General features: G+C 53.0%; 4 protein-coding genes across 4 annotated transcripts; 2 read left to right on the top strand and 2 right to left on the bottom strand.

The window, feature by feature from the left end:
* Positions 1-5,317, bottom strand: YCF1 (Metal resistance protein YCF1; the record flags this gene model as incomplete). Its single annotated transcript, XM_036638550.1, has 7 exons — positions 1-326; positions 664-732; positions 865-1,850; positions 1,905-3,426; positions 3,477-4,092; positions 4,143-4,946; positions 5,006-5,317. 7 exons carry the CDS (start codon positions 5,315-5,317, stop codon positions 1-3), a joined length of 4,635 nt encoding a protein of 1,544 aa, XP_036496909.1.
* Positions 5,318-6,666: 1,349 nt separating this feature from the next.
* On the top strand, positions 6,667-7,326 carry CGCS363_v006700 (uncharacterized protein; the record flags this gene model as incomplete). The annotated part of the gene is made up of 1 exon (XM_036638549.1): positions 6,667-7,326. The coding sequence occupies one exon, from the start codon at positions 6,667-6,669 to the stop codon at positions 7,324-7,326; it is 660 nt and encodes a 219-aa protein (XP_036496911.1).
* Positions 7,327-7,454: 128 nt separating this feature from the next.
* Positions 7,455-9,185, bottom strand: CGCS363_v006699 (uncharacterized protein; the record flags this gene model as incomplete). Its single annotated transcript, XM_036638548.1, has 1 exon — positions 7,455-9,185. The coding sequence occupies one exon, from the start codon at positions 9,183-9,185 to the stop codon at positions 7,455-7,457; it is 1,731 nt and encodes a 576-aa protein (XP_036496519.1).
* Positions 9,186-13,178: 3,993 nt separating this feature from the next.
* Positions 13,179-14,171, top strand: CGCS363_v006698 (uncharacterized protein; the record flags this gene model as incomplete). Its single annotated transcript, XM_036638547.1, has 1 exon — positions 13,179-14,171. One exon carries the CDS (start codon positions 13,179-13,181, stop codon positions 14,169-14,171), a length of 993 nt encoding a protein of 330 aa, XP_036496006.1.
* Positions 14,172-14,472: the final 301 nt, after the last annotated feature.

Below are 14,472 nucleotides of genomic sequence, written 5' to 3'. Positions count from 1 at the left end.
CTATTCGGTATCCAGACCGGCCTGCTTGACAAGCCCGTAAAACACGCCTTGCTTCTTAATAAGCTCTTGAGGGGTGTCGAACTCGACGACCTGGCCCTTGTCGAGGACGACGACGCGGTCGCTGTCGAGAATGGTGTTGATACGGTGAGCGACGGTGATGATGGTACGGTTGGCGAAGAGAGGCGAGCGCAGCGTCGTCTGCAGCATGGCGTCCGTCTCGACGTCCACGGCGGCCGTGGCCTCGTCGAGCACGAGAATGTTGGACGGCGTCAGCATGGCGCGGGCGAGCGACACGAGCTGCCGCTGACCCTGTGAGAGGTTGGAGCCTAGACGCGATATTGAGTCAGCACTTGGCCCGTAGAACATGCGGCTTATTCAGTCTGCGGATCGAGACAAGGTGAAGAGGAACCGGGGCAGGATGAGATAAGCCAGCACGAGACATTGACTGCATGCGCGGGAGATCATGCAGGGGACTCTGAATGCGGCGATGGATGCATGTGAAAGGTGACTGTTGTCCCCGCCTCCCTAAAGCCCGATACAACATCGCGAAAAGCTCACGACGTGATTCGGGAACACAGGTCTGTGGACAGCCGCTGAGGGGACGTGGGATGGCCGAAGCCTCAAAGCCGATAAAAAGCGGCGCAGAAATTGATGGGAACTCACCTCCTTCGTTAATCTTCGCCTCGAGGCCGCCTTCCATGCTTGATACGTGGTCCTTCAACCGGGCGTGTTCTGTGATAGCACCGCGCATTAGCTCCAATTCGCGGTGAAGGAGGGGTAAAGACACCCTCTCATGGAGGGTGAGGGCGGGGTTTCTTGACGATTGGGTCGGTGAGGGACGGCCGTTTTTTCTGTATTACTTACCCAACACGCTCCAAAGCTCGGTGTCGTCATGCACGTTGCCGGGATCCAGGTTGTCCCGGATAGTGCCCTCGAAAAGGGCCGCGTCTTGCGGGATGATGGCAAGTCTTCTACGGAGGTCCAAAAGTCCAATGGAGGATGTGTTCAGATTGTCAATGCTGATGTTACCAGCGGTCGGCTCGATGATGCGGAATAATGCCAGTGTCAACGATGACTTGCCGGCTCCCGTGCGGCCAACGACACCAATCTTCTCGTGCGACTTAATGTCGAGGTTGATGTTCTTCAGCACGTTATCCAGACCCTCGCGGTAGCGAGTGCTGTAGTTCTTGAACTCAAGAGAGCCCTTGGAGGGCCAAGCAACAGGAGGCCTGTTGCTCTTGATGATTTCAGGGGCCTCGCTGGGCAGTCTGGCATACTCCAGAACACGCTCGACTGAAACAATATTCGTCTCGACCTCTACGGTCTGGCGGACAATCCAGTTGAGAGATGTGGTGATCTGCAGGGCATAGGACATGGCCAAACCGACGAGACCAGGGCTGAGGTTGCTGTGGCTTGCGACGGAGACGACAGCAAAACCAGCGGCAGACATAATGACGATGGCACCGATGAACTCCAGTCGGACAGCCAGCCATCGGTTGGCGCTGATAGAGGGGAAGTAAGCCTTGAGGTTGGCATCGACACGCCATTCGTTCTCGAGCTCGAATCTCTGCTGCTGTCGGTAGGCTCGGATAGTCGAGATACCTCCGAGAGACTCCTGGAAGTGAGCGTAGATCGGACTCTTGGTAACGCTGTCAAGTCGCTTGAGCTCTCGGGAAGTGCGAAGGTAGTATCGCTGGATCCAGTAGTACATGAGGCCGATAGGAATAATCAAAGCAGTGAAAGCGGGAGTGGCAATAGCGATAACACCCAGAGTGAAGCCGGAGCGAGCAACGTTCACGAAAAGCATGTTGAATGTCCTGGCGAGGACCTCATCAACCCTGTAGATATCACTGGATGCATGTTAGTTTCTGTTTGGAGCATATCGAGAGAATGGGGCTACCAACCTGGAGAATCTGTTCAGAATGCGCCCCGTAGGCGTGACATCAAAGAAGGACATGGGGGACCTGAAGATGGCATTGGCCATGGCTTCATGCAACTTTCGTGACGCCTCGATAGAGCAGAAGATCCACAAGATGAGTGTTTGACAGACAGTCAAGAGAGAAGATCCGATACCAAATGCGAAGTAGATGCCAATGTACTTGCCAACTTCGGGATTGCCGCCGTACTTGGCGTTGTGCTCAGCCCAGGTCTTGAGCCAAGCAGAACCACCAATGTTGGCCGACTGGGAGGCAACAAGAGTCACTAGGTAGATGATGACAGCAATAACGTTGCTGTTTCTGGCGTACTCCAAGTAGACATCCCACTTGACCTTGCCTTGCTCAGAATGTTCCTTGGCCTGCTTGGTCTTGCTGCCGGAGACTTCCTCGTCAGTGAGCTTGCCACGAGGGCCTCTGAAGCTGGCGGTGCTTGCACGGCGAAGAGTTGCCATGCTCGATGACCGCTTCTTATGCTGCATGGCAGCGCCAGTCTTAATAGGCTCCATCTCAGGCAGCTGCTCCTGGGCTTCCTCCATCTCGGCCTTCTCTTGACTGCTGCCCTCGGCTTCGATGACCGTGGAGGTCTCGCTGCTGGAACCGCTCGAGCTGGCCGAGGAAGATGATCCTGAGTCTTGTCCAGCGGTCTTCATGAGTTCGTTAATCATGCCCTTCATGGCCACAAGCTGCTTGTAGGTTCCTCGCTCGGCGATTTCACCATCCCGGAGCAGAGTGATGTAGCTGGCCTCGGGAAGGACTGCAATGGCGTTGGTTGCGAGGATACGAGTCTTGGTGTTCAAGAGACCTCTGGGGCCCAGGACATTCTCAATGATGTGGCGACCGACATGCGAATCCACGGCGGACAGGACGTCGTCGAAGAGGTAGATGTCAGCTCGAGCATAAACTGCTCTAGCCAAAGCAACGCGAGCCTTCTGACCGCCACTCAAAGAGATACCTCTTTCACCGACAACAGTCTCGTCGCCGTCGGGAAGCTGGTTGAAGTCATCAAGCAGCGCACAGGCCTTGACAGTCTTTTCATAGAATTCGGAATCATATCGGTAACCGAAAACAATGTTCTCCTTCACCGTGGCGTTCAAGATCCAAGCGCTCTGAGAAGCATACGCCACAGTTCCATGAACTTGGACGTCACCCTTCACCTTCCAAAGATCACCCAGAATACTCTGAAGGAAGGAAGACTTGCCCGCGCCGACTCTGCCGACGATGCAGGACAACTCGCCCTTGTAGGCGGTGAAGTCAATGTCCCTGAGGACCTCCCTGTCCTCATGACGGTTCCAGGAGAAGTTTCCGTCTCGGATCATAACGGTCTCCTCTCCCATCTCCTCGGGGGCGGGCTTGATGGTAATGGCGTCAGGCTGGATCTCCTCAGCCGTAAGGAAGTCAGTCAGACGACCGACCGCAACGCTGGCCTCAACGATGGAGGTGATTACCATAGGAAGAACAGCCAGGGGGAAAGTGAGGAGGTTGAAGAGAGCTACACGAGATCAGTGTTTGATCCTTAAAGAGGCGATGACAAGAACTTACTCAGTGCTGGGAAGACGATTTCAGTCGTCAAGGGCTTATCTTGCGTCAACACGAACACGGTAAAGGTAGAGCAAGACACGAAGAAGGGAGCAGTGCTCCAGGTAAAGTTGGCGAAAGCTTGAGTAGCGCCAATCTTGCGCAGGTTCTTCAGCTCAAGGTCATTTCGCACAAAGTTCAACTTGTTCATGAAGGCTGCACCCCAGGCATAGAGCTTGATGCTCTTCATGTTGGTGATGATCTCGTTGATGAGACGGCTTCGCTTGTCCTTGTTCTTCATCTGCTCCTTCTGCAAGTTTCTCATGATTCTCGCAATAAAGCCATGGGCAGGCATCATAATGATCATGACACCAATACCAGCAAGCATGGACCAGCCAACCAATTGATACAGGGAAACCATGCAGATGATGATCTGGAAAGGTGCAGACCAGACCTGTTGGGCGAACTGGGTCAGATCCTGCAGACGCTGCGCATCAACAGCCATGTAGTTCACAATGTCACCAGTCGTCTTAGATGACCGGCCCTCGTTGGACAGTTTCATGGACTTCTTGTAGATGGCAGACGCAAGGCCGCCCTTGATACGCATGCCGGTGACGAAGGCGAGTTGGAAGTATTGGTGCTGCATCGTGTTAGTCAGCGGGTCTTCTGAATGTTCGGAAAGCAACTTACAATCATGGCAGTCTGGAGCACGGCGCAGGCGAACATGGCCAACGCAAGCGCAGCACCCCAGATGACCGGCTCCTCCTCAGCGTCGCTGTCGGAGCGGTACGAATCGACGAAAGCGATGAGGTACTTGAGCAGTTGCGGCTGGAGATATTGGGTGACATCATTGACGATTTTGAAGAGCGCGGCAACCGCATAAGGGCCGCCGTAGGCTCTGAACATGGCAATCCACAGCGAAGGGTTCTTCTTCTTGAGCTCAATCTCCCAAGCATCTTGGAATGCGTCTCCAGTGTTCTTCGTCTGGTCCTTCTTGGCAAGCCCCCAAAGATCGTCCTCAGTCAGGTACTGCTTGTAGCCGTAGCGCATCAAAGGTGTCATCCACGAAAAGGTTAGTAGGGAAAATACAGTCGCGTATTCGATCGGGCACTCCTCCTCGTCAATCAGAGCCTCGTATGCGCTGACTTTCCTGGGCCAAAGCCACTCGAGCCCAAACTCCACGATGGACAGTGCGAAGCCGATTGTGTAAGTGATGAAGTAGGCCTCGTTCTTGGTGTACAGCTGCTGGGAGATGAGGGATCGGAGCTTTACAGCGTATGCGATCAGGAGAAATAGCCAGTAGAACAGAACGACGCCGTTCGCATTGCGCAGTCGGGCGTGCTCGAGCCATTGGATGGAGAAGATTACACCGAGGGAGAGGATGGTGCCGACGGTAGTCCAGAATCTGAAATCGCCGTACCAGACTCCGGGATAGCTAATTATTTGAATTACGAGTTGTACAATGACATCGGCGATAATGAATCCAAGTAGTGTCTGCGGAGGCGACATGTCAGCCGGGGGGAGCGGGGGGATTCGGCGCAAGTAAGACTTACCTGCTTTGCCCAGAAGTGCCAGTCTTTGGGGGCGTCGGAAGGTCTCTTGCGCTGGACAAGCCAGATGATTGCGAGCAGTCCAAAGACGACACCGAACGCAGCGACGGAGGCTATCCAAACATCAATGAAGCAGGGTGTGAAGTCGTATCGGATCGGGCTCAATGGCCCCCAACCCTCCTCGTTGCCGCATAGCGGCTGTTTGATATGCTCGGTCGCGGAGAGATAGTGGCTACCGAGTGATCCCATGCGATGGAATCCGGTGAACGATCCGGTGTGCAGCACGCGCTGCGACGAGTAGTCGGAATAGTCCATGTTGAATGCTCTGCGGTTCCCCGGGCCCGCCTGTCAACGCATGCTAAGGTATCGTGGACAGAGCGAAGCGCTGGGGATGTTTCGATCGCGTGGGGTTTCTCGTCTATCGCAGGCCGTTTCCAATTGCTTTCACTCGTATGTATGTACACGGGGCGAAGGGGAAAACAAAACAGGAAACGTCACGGTCGACTCTGTCGTGGCGGTGGGAGCGAAAGGGAAAGGGAAAAAAAAGTTTTTGGAGGGACGACCGAGTCGAGTCGAGACGGTATCGGGATGCGACGTGCCGCGAGTGTCGAGAGGGTCACGGTGCAGCAGAGCAGAGGCGACACTGGAAGAAAGGTGTGGTGGAGGTCCACTTCACTTGCGGTGCTGCAGAGGCCGGTCCAGGTTCAGTTCCAAAATGCGAGGGTCGCTGTGAGTGATGCTGCGTGGTTTGTCAGCTTTCCCACTGTTCGCTCGGGTTCGGAGGACCACAGCGACATCCAGCGGTGCCAGTCACAGGGCTCACCGCAGTTTAGCTCTCGGAAAAGTGGGGAGCTATGACGACCTGCATTGAAGCCTGTCCCGCATTCGGCTTTTCGCGATACATATCCGGTACCTCCGACGCATGCACAACCCCAGGAGCCTGTCCAGTCAGCAGCCAGTCCGCCGCACTTACGCCGTACTTACACCGTACTGCCAGGTTGGTAGCTGAGTCGCGCGCATCCATCCATCAGCAGAGGTCGCGTCGGCAACTCGGATCCCCAATTCCTTCCTTCAGACCTATCCGCGTTTACGAAGACGACGTATTGTGAGGACGCGAAAGATAGGACGCTCGGATACTACTAGAACAAGCCACCATGCCTTCGTGGAGATGCGACGACATGCCTGACAACAAACAGGCAGCAGAGGACGTTGCATTGCTTACCTACGCAGTAACTGCCACAGTCTGAGCAAAGAGTGCCATCACAATTTCAGAAGAAAGCTCAATTGAAGCTTAAGCCGGACTGGACCCCTAGTCACTCCAAGACCTGACTGGCTGGTTGTTTGATCTGTTTCCGTCAATGCAACTGAAGCAACATTGCTTCTTCTGCTGATCCGATAGCTGTCAGAGCCCTGACCTGGTCCTAAGGTTTGTGACACGTTTATCAACAGATAAACCCCGCCGCGTGCGACATGAATGCGATTACAAGCTTCATCTTTCATCCACTCACTTTTTGCATGCAAAGAAGCCCGCAAATTGGACGTTGAAACCATGACTTTCACCTGCGGTACTTGTAATCGCCAATTCTATGCTGGATGGCGAGCTAGGGATCAGCATTGCGATGCTACCGGCCATTCCCCACCTAGATTTGAATGTTATTCTTGCGATGAGTATTTCGCTGACAGCGAGGACAAGGAAGAGCACGAAGCGGAAGACCATTTACATTGCGGTCCTTGTGACAGAGACTTCACGTCTTGGAACGCTATCCAACAGGTCTTTAGATATCTCTCCCAATCCCTTGATGCAGCCATTGTCTGACACAAGTCAGCACTTAAATTCTAGAGTCCACCGCGCATCGGGCATTTCCTGCCCCTTTTGCGGAGTCGAGCGAGCTTCCGCAACCGGCCTGGTTCACCATCTTGAAAGAGGAAGCTGTCCCAACGCGCCCCTCAACCGCGATGCTCTCTATCTCGCCGTCAGACGCCGGGACCCGAACGGCATCATCTCCAAAAAGTTGCTCGAGTTCCACGGCTCTCCCACATACTCGGCTACCGAGAACTCGTACAACTACAGACACGATGCGTATCAGTGTTACATGTGCGGTAACTTGTACGGAAAGCTGAACTCGCTCAACCAACACCTCAACTCGCCGGTTCACCAACAATCGCTCTATCATTGTCCCAACAAGCACTGTAGAAGAGAGTTCACGACCTTGGCCGCTACCATGAATCATCTAGAAAGTGAAAGCTGCGGGTTCATGCGCTTTGAAGCTGTCCAGCAGAACGTGGGCCGGATCCTTGATTCGCGACGCATGATCCAGTTTTAATCGTGTTGAAAAGCAAGCAGGTCTTGCGGATTATCCTTCTTAAACCACAATGTAAGATCAAGTTGTTCATTAAATGATATCCAAGGTTGGTCAGCTATCTTGCGTCTTCATGTATGTTGTCTATGGCCTCAGGTCTTGAAGTTTTCACCTTCTTTGTACCTTGCCACCATCGTCTCCAATCGATACTGAAGGACGTCTTCTGCCCGCTCCATAACGTATCTTCCAGCTTTTTTCGGTATCCACGACGGTAAGGAGCACGCACTCCAGTCAGGACTGACCTCGACGCCCAGAAGTCCTCGATCAGCGTCGTTCTTGCAGAATTCGAAGAGAAAAGCGCAGGTAGGGCAGCACCGCTCAGTAGTAACCACCAACTTCAGGGGCCGTTTCATTTGGGGCAAGTGCTGCATGCCGAGCATCGTAGCTTCGTGGTGAACACGGCCGTCATGGTGCGTGGCGTCGAAGTCATACTCAGAGCCTTCGCAAACCGCCGCGCGTTGACTATTGATCCAGCTCATGATATGTTGCTGCGTTTCCGTTGATCTCGTCCGGCCCTCTGGTGTCTTCAAGGTGCCCAGTAGCTTGCTGATGGGGAGCATCTCGCGGTCTTCGCCGTCTATCGTACCCTCGAAGAAACGAAACTGTGTCTTCCACACTATCTCTGACACGATTTCCTGCCCGGGCCTCACCTTGAGATCCATGTGCCTAGGTACGAAATCCATCATGGCGCGGACATGCAGCGAGAGATTTTTAATATACTGCTTGCTGGCATCTGCCCAATTCCACTCTGAAACCGCGTCAAGGTGACGTAATATTTCCCCCTCTGGGTTGGTATCCGAATAATTCCGGTGCTTCCCTCGGCCGTCGGCGGTGTCGCTGACGGGAGCCTTCTTGTGGTACTCGTGGTATATCGGCGACTCTAACTCAACACACAAGGCGGAATTGAGCTTGTATATGCGAGCAAGTAAGTGGAGGTGTTGGTAAATCCTGTGCTCGAACATGTGGTGGAACAACGCAAGATGGTAAGCCCAGGCGACGAGCTGATCTGCGCTGTGGTCGAAATATGTGCGGTCGTTCTTCCATCTCTCACGATCAGATCTTCTCTCCACTAATCCACTGACAGCATTGCAGTAACCTTTTACGAGCCGACTGAGGACAGCATGAAACGCTTTCCTGCCGTCCAAGTCGTACCAAGGATTCCTCTCGTACGGATAAACCTCAAGACCTGGGCCTTTCCCTTGGGATCGGAGAAAGGCGACCACCACCTGCATGATCATGAGTTGCTCTGCGGAAAAAGGCTGGGCTCCTCCTTCGTCCCCTTGGCAATATTCCTTACACTCCGCGATCGTGGCGGACGTGATAGCCGTGAAGAAATTGCGTTTGTTCTCCCCTCGTCGATAAGCCCCCGCTTCCATCTTCTCGCAGCATGAGATGGCCACGTACCGGCGGAATGCTGCCAGAGCCTGGGCATAGTTTTGATATGTTCCTGCCGTCTGCAACTTTCTCAAGATATCGATGATATTCCCAACATGCGTGCCGGTGGAGATGTTCGCCATGTTAGTAGCATAGTAATGTGCCACCGAAACGTCATCAGGAATGCCTTCCACGTCCGGCTGCAACATTTGACGGACTGCCTGCTTGGGAAGCGCCTGTGGTGAAGGCTCGTCATTGCTTGCACTCCGCACGGCGATCGAGAGGACGGCATGGCCCGATGCAGGGTCGTCTCCACAAGGTCTCTTGGGCCCTTGCAGCATCACGGTGACAACCTCATCCTTTCGCACGAGGAGGGTTGCGAAGGAAGCTGCGCACTCCTTGTACGTGGAGCCTTCGTCTTTACCTATGCCTTCAATATGAAGTCGCATGTCCTCAAGTAAAAGGGGGCCTAAGAGGGGGGCTGAGTCGAGATGGTATCCATTCGTCAATGACAAGAGTTGCGTTATGGACCGAAGTCTCAGTATCTCATCGCGTGAGAGGACATCTCTGTTGTCGATAATCGTCATGACGCTGTCGCGATCTCGCTGTTGTTGTTCAAATTACCCGAATAGGATCGAAGCGCGGACGAAGAGTAGAAATGGGTTGAAGAAGCCGCCAGGAATGAAAAGATGGGACCGGAAAGAGATACCCAAACGCTAGAGGGACAACAATACAGCAAGTTTATGGGCAAGAAAAAATAAGGACGAATAGACTTTATTTTATACAAAGATTTAGAGGCCAGCAAGGTCGTTCATCCGGGTATGAAGACACTTTATTGAAGATAAATGTGCCATCAAGTGGATCACTGGTTGTTTCTGCAAGCACTCATCACGGCTGTTGAGATCCATGCCGAGGAAAGTACTTGTTCCATCTGTGTCGCTTTCATAGAGTTGCTCTAGCCTCCTTTTACCCTGTACACCTGCCCTCCTATGTTGCATTCGCCTTCCCAATATCTATTTGAGACTCTGGAACACCAGCCAACAGTCCAAGTTACGTATTGGATGATCCAGATACTTATGTGACCCCGACTTCCTTCGATAATGCTTACTTCCCTTCTCATTCCTGATGTTCACTCGCCTTCCGCTCTTCCAGCAGATCCTTTATGATCCAAAGATGTTCGATAAACTCCGGCAATCGTTCCCGTAGCTCCTCAGCTACAAAGTTGAGCATATATGCGCCTGCTTCTCGAGGGATCCATGGAGGCAGAGAGCAAGGGATCCAGACATGGTAATCCTCAGAGTGAACTACCTTCACGCCTGCTCTTCTCGAATAGAATCTTATAAGCAGATCGCAAGCTGGGCAACAACGCCCGGTCACCGCAATTTGGGTGATGTTCTTCTGGAAGATATCTATCACTTCCTTGTCAGGAAGCACGATGCCTGCAGGTGCCGTGAATTTGCTACCCAATCTGCGCCTCTCCCTGGCCAGCAAGTGAAGGCAGATTATGTACGCCTCAGGATGCGATTCTCCACTGAAGTATGATGTTTCCAGATCGATGTCTTCCCTTGGGGGCTCAGATTCTCTTCTCTCAATGTTGATCAGTTCACAGATTTGGCTTTGGTCGTCTTCCGATAATGTTTTCGTGAATAGCTTAAAAGTGCGGAGCAACTCTCCCAGAGGGGGTTTTTCGTGATCCTCGTCGTTTGGGGTGATATCAACAAGCTGGAATCGCGTTCTCGACAGTGTATCCATCGCTTGTCTTTTATCCTTGGCATTCAGAGAAAGTGAGCCTGGCTCAAACTCGAACATGCCATTGGAATGAGCAGTGATGTTATCGAGATACACCATAGCAGCTCTTGGCCAGCTCCTACGAGACCGGTGATCAAGGACAGAGAGGTCGAATGCTTCGTGCCCAAGTTCAGCCTGGTCATAGTATGGCCCCACTCCAGCTTTCTGGAGGATGTATTCACCAAGAGACGACGACGGGTTGTAAACAGCGACGCCTGGATATAGCGGCGAGGCGATGAAACTGTCCATGTTATCCGTGTGAAACTCTTGCTTGAGCCAATCCATGTGCGATGATAGCGCATGGCGAAACTTGCTCACAAAAATGTTGAGCATGTACATCCAGCTGTTGAACTCCACTGCCAGTCCCATAAATTTCGGTATCTTGTAGATGTTGTCTTTTGGAATCGAGCCTCGACGCATTGGATCTTGCTTCGTGATGCGCCTTTTTAGAAGAGACAAGACGGTCCAGCTTCTCTGCAGAGGCCCCTAGCAGTGATCGAAGGATGTGATGAAAGGCCTCCCAGTCCTTGGTTGTGTGGTAACACTTCGAGACCGATGGGTGGTAGTCTTCGATACTCTCTCCGTATCCATTTTCTATGAGGAATTGGATTATGTGATTCAGTCGTGCGAAGCTACATTCAGAGAGCGACGGGAATCCGAGTCCGAATGGAGGCCACTCTTCCTTGTTGGAAGAAACACGGCAGCTTAAGTCATGCGTCAAAATGTTGTAGAAGTTTCTTCTGCTGCCGCCGTTGGATGCCTTGATTTTTCTTATCTCGTCTGGCTCTGTCTGTCCTTCGGTTTCGTCGTTCTCTGTAGTCTCGTTTTCAGTCGTCTTGCCGTCTGGAATCGTCTTGTCTGAGCCATCTGGGTGGTTCGAGCCTCGAAAAAAGCGTGCCTGCATCTTCTCGCACCCTGCAATTGTGCAATATACGCGAAACTGGGTAGTGGCCTGTTGCAAAGTGTCGGCCGTGCGAGCATCTCGCATGCGGTTGAGGAGTCGTACAACGTTACTGGCATGTTCGATGAAGTTGTGCTTTACCTGGAAATGTGGTCCATTGGTCTGTTCTGTGATCGAATCCCCAGCGTAGGGACTTAGCAGGTCCGTCACCGTTGATGTTTGTGACTCTGCACCTCACCTGCCCAAATGTAGCCTCTGACTTGTTCTCTGATGCTGCTCCGGACTGGCTGCACGTGTCAGTTCGAGAACTTGCCACTATCACACCCCTCGGCGAGTCGCTATTCATATCGAGAAGAGCGGTGGCAGCGAACTCATCCTTTCGAGCGAGAATGTTCGCAAAGCTGGACGTGTAAACGTAGCCTCGTCGATAGCGGTGCGGTCTGTTCTTACGCGATCATCAGGCATCTCGTCAGGAGTTTCAGGCTTGAAGACGTGGTTCGTCAGGGATAAAAGCTCCGTCATTGTCCGAAATCTCAAGTGTTCATCCCGTGAGAGCAATTCCATGTTGTAGATTGTCGAATAAGAAATTTTGGCCTTGGAGACTGTGCAAGAAGAAGTTTTTGTGAATAAAATTCCCCCCAGTTGAATTTTCTACGGACTTGAAAAATGTATTTACATCGGAAGGTCTGAGTTTTGAGTGTTGTGATTTCAGTACAGGGTGAACTGGGATACCGGCTTCTTGGGGCAGAGCTCGCTGCCAATCAATCATGGATCGGAAGGGCAGATCCCGCAAAAAGGCTTTTGCGACTTTTAAACAGAGTACAAAACCTACCTTGTCTGCCTGAAACTTAGATAGAGGTAATGGTGGGTGTAGTGGACGACCTTGTTGGTGATGGACTTAGTTTGCCCTGACGCTTTTCCATTAATCACGACCATCTACCTAGGGCGGTGTTTGCTTTGGGGTTGGAAGTAGGTCCTTGTGTCTCACGCGATATGTTTGTAGATATGGAGGGCCAGACATTAGAGCAAGGCAAGAAACACATTTGAGGACACGCCAACAAATGACGTAGTTTTGAATTAAATACTCAGTCTTGAGTATCGAACGGAAGATGGCACTACGGCGTCTGGGTGCTTCCTTACCTGCTCTCCATCTTTGCTCCCGTCTCACTTTCATGTCCCTGCCTCTTTCCTCCCCGTCTGTTGTTGCCTGTGATCTCCCAATTCACTGCTCAATTATCCAAGTGCCGACAACAGTGAAGGCAATAACGACACACATACCAAAATCGATCCCGTCTACGGAATCGGTTGTTGAGCCGGGACGCTGATGTGACCATGGGTGATGCGCGGTGTCATGAGAAGACTTCGGGAGTCGATATCGTGAGCCGACAGATAAGGGGCCTGGAAGCATCTCGGCGCAAAATGCAACCGCAATTGACGATTTGTGTCCCTTATCAGTCGACGTTGCACTCCGTTGAGCCTCAAGATAAGTACATGAGGAATGTACCAAACCGTTGCTGGCGGGGAGGCGGACTTAACCTTATCTCGCAGGAATGATCCAGGGACGGCAACTGCCAAGCCCCGCAACAAGGAAGACCTTCAACGCCGCGCGATAAGATAAGCCAAAACCTACGACGTCAAGTCACTCCCAGGACGACCCCTCCAACTTTGCTCCTGTCAACCGCGAAACCTTGTGCCCCATCCTCATCGCAAATTTCGACGACACACGTCTAGACGCGCTGATGGGACGCTCGCGATGACAAGCCCGCCGACTTCGCCGCGCCGGCGGCACATCCTCTCTTCGATAAACCCGGATGAGGGCAACGAGCCTGCACCGAAGCGCACGAAGCGAAGCACACCCGAGGAGCCAGAGGTGAAGGATGAGGGGGGCAAAGATGACGATCATCTTCAACCGAGATCGTCGCGCATCCGCCTGAAGTCCAAGCACAAATCAAGGTCACACCGCCATCGCGACCGCGACGGCGACGATGATGACTCCCGCTCGCACCGCCGCCACCATCACTCTCGGAGGCACCGCAGACGATCACGATCGCCCACACCCCCGAACCCCTACGAACCGCAGGCGCTCGATCCAGATGCAGCATTCCGTGAATCGCTGTTTGATGCCATGGCGGACGACGAAGGTGCGGCGTACTGGCAGGGAGTCTACGGCCAGCCGATACATGTCTACTCCAACGAGCGGACCGGCCCACAAGGCGAGCTAGAGCGCATGACGGACGAGGAGTATGCCACGCACGTCAGGCAAAAGATGTGGGAGAAGACGCATCAAGGACTGCTGGAAGAGCGGGCGCGACGAGAAGAGGCGCGCAAGCGCAAGTCTGAGGATGAGAAGAGGAATAGAAAGTTACAAGAGGACATGGAGCGTAGTCTGCGTCGCGGGGAGGAGAGGCGACAGAAGAAGATGTGGGCGTCACTTTGGGAGGACTACGTGCAAGGCTGGGCGAAATGGACCGGCGACGCTGACACGATACCGTGGCCCGTGGAGAGTGGGCGCCAGAAGGACGTTAGCGAGAAGGAAGTCCGCCGATTCATCGTCAATGGATTGGCCGTGGAGGAGATTGGCGAGAAGGAGTTCGCCGGCAAACTGCGAGAAGAACGTGTCCGGTGGCACCCGGACAAGATGCAGCAACGACTCGGCGGACAGGTCGACGACGCTGTCATGAAGGACATTACGGCGATTTTCCAGATTATCGACAAGTTATGGGCAGATACCCGGTCGAAGGCGTAACAGAGGCCATCCGACCACCACACTACGTATTTTTTACTCGGCGCAATCAAAGGGAGAAGGGAATAGAACCTTGGATTTCCTTGTCTCGACTACTTTTCAATCATCATCAAGCGCAAGTCGTATGTTCCACCTTTGCTTTTCGTACTGTGAAACACTGGTTGAAGCAGTTGGGGGCTGGTGCAGCCAAGGTGGCTGAAAGCCTTGGGGTGCGGGTGCTGTTTGCCGAACCAAGGGCGACATTGGAAACGAGCACAACGCGCATGGCTCCGGATACGAAGTACGGCCCAGAACAAACCACAAG

This window comes from Colletotrichum siamense, assembly GCF_013390195.1.
Source record: "Colletotrichum siamense strain Cg363 chromosome Unknown KSG_Cg363_contig04, whole genome shotgun sequence".
NCBI classification, from domain to species: Eukaryota; Fungi; Ascomycota; class Sordariomycetes; order Glomerellales; family Glomerellaceae; genus Colletotrichum; species Colletotrichum siamense.
Note: the sequence above shows the minus strand (reverse complement) of the source record. Positions and strands in the feature narration are given on the sequence as shown.